The sequence below is a fragment of the Pavona decussata genome, unplaced genomic scaffold, assembly GCF_977016875.1.
Source record: "Pavona decussata unplaced genomic scaffold, jaPavDecu1.1 SCAFFOLD_68, whole genome shotgun sequence".
NCBI classification, from domain to species: domain Eukaryota; kingdom Metazoa; phylum Cnidaria; class Anthozoa; order Scleractinia; family Agariciidae; genus Pavona; species Pavona decussata.
In genome coordinates, this window is record NW_028145487.1 from 569,993 (window position 1) to 573,566 (window position 3,574).

A 3,574-nucleotide genomic window follows, 5' to 3' on the forward strand; every position below is an offset into this window, starting at 1 on the left:
TGTCCCTCTACATCTTTCCCCGTTCCTCTACGGAAGCATCCAACTGAGGTGATCCACCCTCAGATGTTCTCTTATTCACCAAGTTTTGACTGCAGATCCAAATGTTTTAGTTATCATGTCTTGGAAGATATCAGAACACTGATTTGATCTAACTGTTCCACTTGCTATCGACTGAACGCCATTGACAACCTTTATATCTCTTTAACCCCAATAGCACTCTTAGAAAAAGCGAAATCTCCCTTTGGAAGCCGCTTCCTTTTACATAGCACATAAAATGTAAATAGAATAATATAAAAAATATTAAACTACATCACTTTCACTTGTTTAAACACTGTACAACTAAAAATAGTCTCACTTTTGACGAGCCAGTGTCCGGATATTGAGGATTTGGAAGAAGCAAAACTGTGGAGCCTGACAAATGGTCCTTGAAGAAGAGACAAGAACCAAATAGCAAGTTAACCCTACCTACCTTGACGTCCAGATACGATATTCAAACAGGTTTTACAATGATCACCGGGCAAGCCGAGTATTCTCATTGCTCGCTATCCAATCCCTGCGCTTTGGTTTGCAGTTATTTCAGTCCGTTGTGAGATTTAAGGCATGTATGTACAGAATGAGAAAATCAACACCCATTTCATTTTGTTGTGGGTGATCATTCTAAACTGCGGAAAGATAAGCTTAGATAATTCCTCCTGAGACAGTATACAACCTCTATTTTGAAGATCAACGTGATTTTACACAAGGCAAAAACAACAACAACAACAACTAGTGACTAAGTAGCGACATTCGGAGCGGTGGTAAGTTAATCTTTGATTGACCAAGTTTAAGTGAGAAACCAGGTGATTCCTGGTGAGTCCCTTATCCTAAGACCATACAGGTAACTCTTGTTGGCGACATGAGGTCATTAATGGCGTACCATTGCAATGTCTTTGTCCCCTAAAACCAGTAATGCTTCCTTTAAAGAAGAACTACAGAAAATGTATCACTAACTCCCACCAAAGTCGGGTGGGTTATTACATTGCTAGTTACTCCATAACAACGTAAATATTGAGAATGATGTATTATTCAGTAATGGCACAGGCAAATTCGGAAAAAAAAGAAATTCCGAGTGCATTCATCAACTCCAAATATGTTAAAATTAGGCAAGGATGAAATTGCCAAATGATGCTAAACCTTTATCCCAGCAGTTAATACTATTAAACTTTCATTTCCAACCCCATTGCTAGTGCTCTATTGATTCGTTAAAGCATTCGTTTTACCCAAGAACTATTCCATTCTCGAATAATGTTCACTTTACAGGCGAACTGTCTGATTTACAGTAGCTGATATGAACACTGTAGAATTCTCTTATTAATTGACTTTGTTTAATTTAATTGCATTTTTGGTATTCTTACCTATTTATGATCTCTACTGTGTATAGTTTTCTTTTTTTTAGTTCAAGGCTTTTTTAACTTTGTAGGAGTACACTATGAAGCATTATTGCTGTCGAAGCGCATTATTCAGTAAAGATTAAGTTATCATACCATTTGTACTGTACCATACCACCATCTTGCAGTATTGCTGTTGCACTCGCGGAGAAATAAATAAAACTCTTTCCACTTCTGAAATCCCAGATATACAGAAAAACAGATTCCAGAAGCCCGAAACCTCGTGTTCAAAGAGCGGATAATTTTATATACTGGATAGGTCTCTATGCGGCAGATAAAATGTGTGCAATAATTACCCTAAAGCCTTATAATTTGTGTATAAAGTAGATGTGTTTGTCTAATTTAAGTATGGTATTGTGTGAAAAACCTGCCAAAAGCTTTTGTTGGAGTACATTTTATCCGCTGGATAGCAACTTATCCACTGGATAAAATTAAACGCTCTTTGAACAACTGGGTCCAGAACAGCATTTATACTGTACATACCGTATCGTCATAATCACATCTTGCAACATCGATCGCTGAGTACACCGTGAAATTCTATCAACCTCGGTAAACCCAGATATACAAATGAACCTAAGAGTTTCATCATAAGCGTTAAAATAGTAACAGTTTTGTTATCTCTTGGCAATAATGTCCACAAGCTTTCTTTTTTCTCTTCAGTTTTACAACAGCAAATAGTACATTGAGTAAATAACAACAGCATCATTAACGTCAAATACAATAAAATGAGACGATATTGCTTTCTAGAGAGCAAGTTGGTGTGAGCTCGTGGGGACAACAGCCGGACGTCTGCCCTCTGGGTTTGGTCTTGTCAAAGGAACTATAAGAGATATTCTGCGTCGAAACCTTTGGGAGAGAACGGCATACATAATTGGGTTGAGCACAAACGAGGTTTTCGCGAACACGCTGCATGCACTCGTGGCAATAGCATTTAACGTTTTCCCCAAAATAGCTACAAGTAACGAGACTACTGCGTAAGGAGACCACGAGAACATAAAAACGGCTACGATAGCTAAAAAGTACATGGCTGATCTGCGGTGCTTTTTCAGAAGAGCCCGAGTCGCCGTCATTGCTATGCGACCAGTGCCCATCGGCGCTTGAACGTTCTGAACAATGCGCTTGGAAACGATGTGAATCTTGTAATAACAAACTGTAATCATGCCCATGGGCAAAAAGAAACAAGCAATAAAAACAACTGCAAAATATGCTTTATCGCTCGGCCGAGTGGAATCCCACTTAATTGAGCACGTTGCGTTGGTTCCTTCAAAGCCATATCTCGACCAGCCTACCAGTGGTGCTACACTGAACGCAAATGAGTAAAACCATGTGGCCAAAACTACAAGCAGTATTTGTCTCCTGTTAAAATAAGACTCCTTAGAAAGAGATCTGCTGATAGTCAAGTATTTTGCAGCCGAAATGGCAGCCAAGTTCGTTATGGAGACGAGAGCAAATAGAAACACCAAAAAACCATGCGCCTGACATCCTGCCAAACCGAAAGGCCATTCCTTCTGCAAATGTGCCGCGATGGAAATTGGAATAGCTACCGAACAAGAAAAGAAATCACTCACCGCGATGTTGAGAACCAGAAAGCTCTGTGGCGAGAGGCGGTTGACGTTCTTGAAAATTATAAGAATAACCAAACCGTTGAAAAAGATTCCTAGCAGACAAACCACAAACTCGATGACCAAGAAGATTGTGCCCCAGGTTGCGATCGCGGTCATGTTTTGTTGTTTGATTTGTTTTCGATTATATCTTGAAGACCACGATGTAATCAACCCGTAAGGCTCTGTTTTGGCTATCAAGGCGACGGTTCATGTGTTTCAGTCAAATGCTTTTTAAATTTTGTGCTTCTGGGAATCAAAGTAATCCAAGCAAGGAGAACTATGACGATCACTGAGCAACCTTAAATGCGCGGAATTCGTTGTCGTTTCTCGACGACGGTATTGCCCCTTATGGCTTCGCCCGGATGTTTGCTTCCTCCAAAGACCTTTAACACCTACTCGGTAATAAACTGCTCAGTTTATTTAGTTAGAGGGCAGCTTACGACTTTTCCTATATGACGCAACGCCTCCTTTCCTATCATAAGAGCAACCCGGATACCACGTATTTAATTCCTCAATCTTGTTTCACGTGCCGGAAGGTGAGGT

General features: G+C 40.0%; 1 protein-coding gene across 1 annotated transcript; it reads right to left on the reverse strand.

The window, feature by feature from the left end:
* Positions 1-1,691: 1,691 nt before the first annotated feature.
* On the reverse strand, positions 1,692-3,574 carry LOC146477866 (melanopsin-like). The gene has a single exon (XM_085112948.1). It carries the CDS (start codon positions 3,146-3,148, stop codon positions 2,171-2,173), a length of 978 nt encoding a protein of 325 aa, XP_084969074.1. The 5' UTR covers positions 3,149-3,574; the 3' UTR covers positions 1,692-2,170.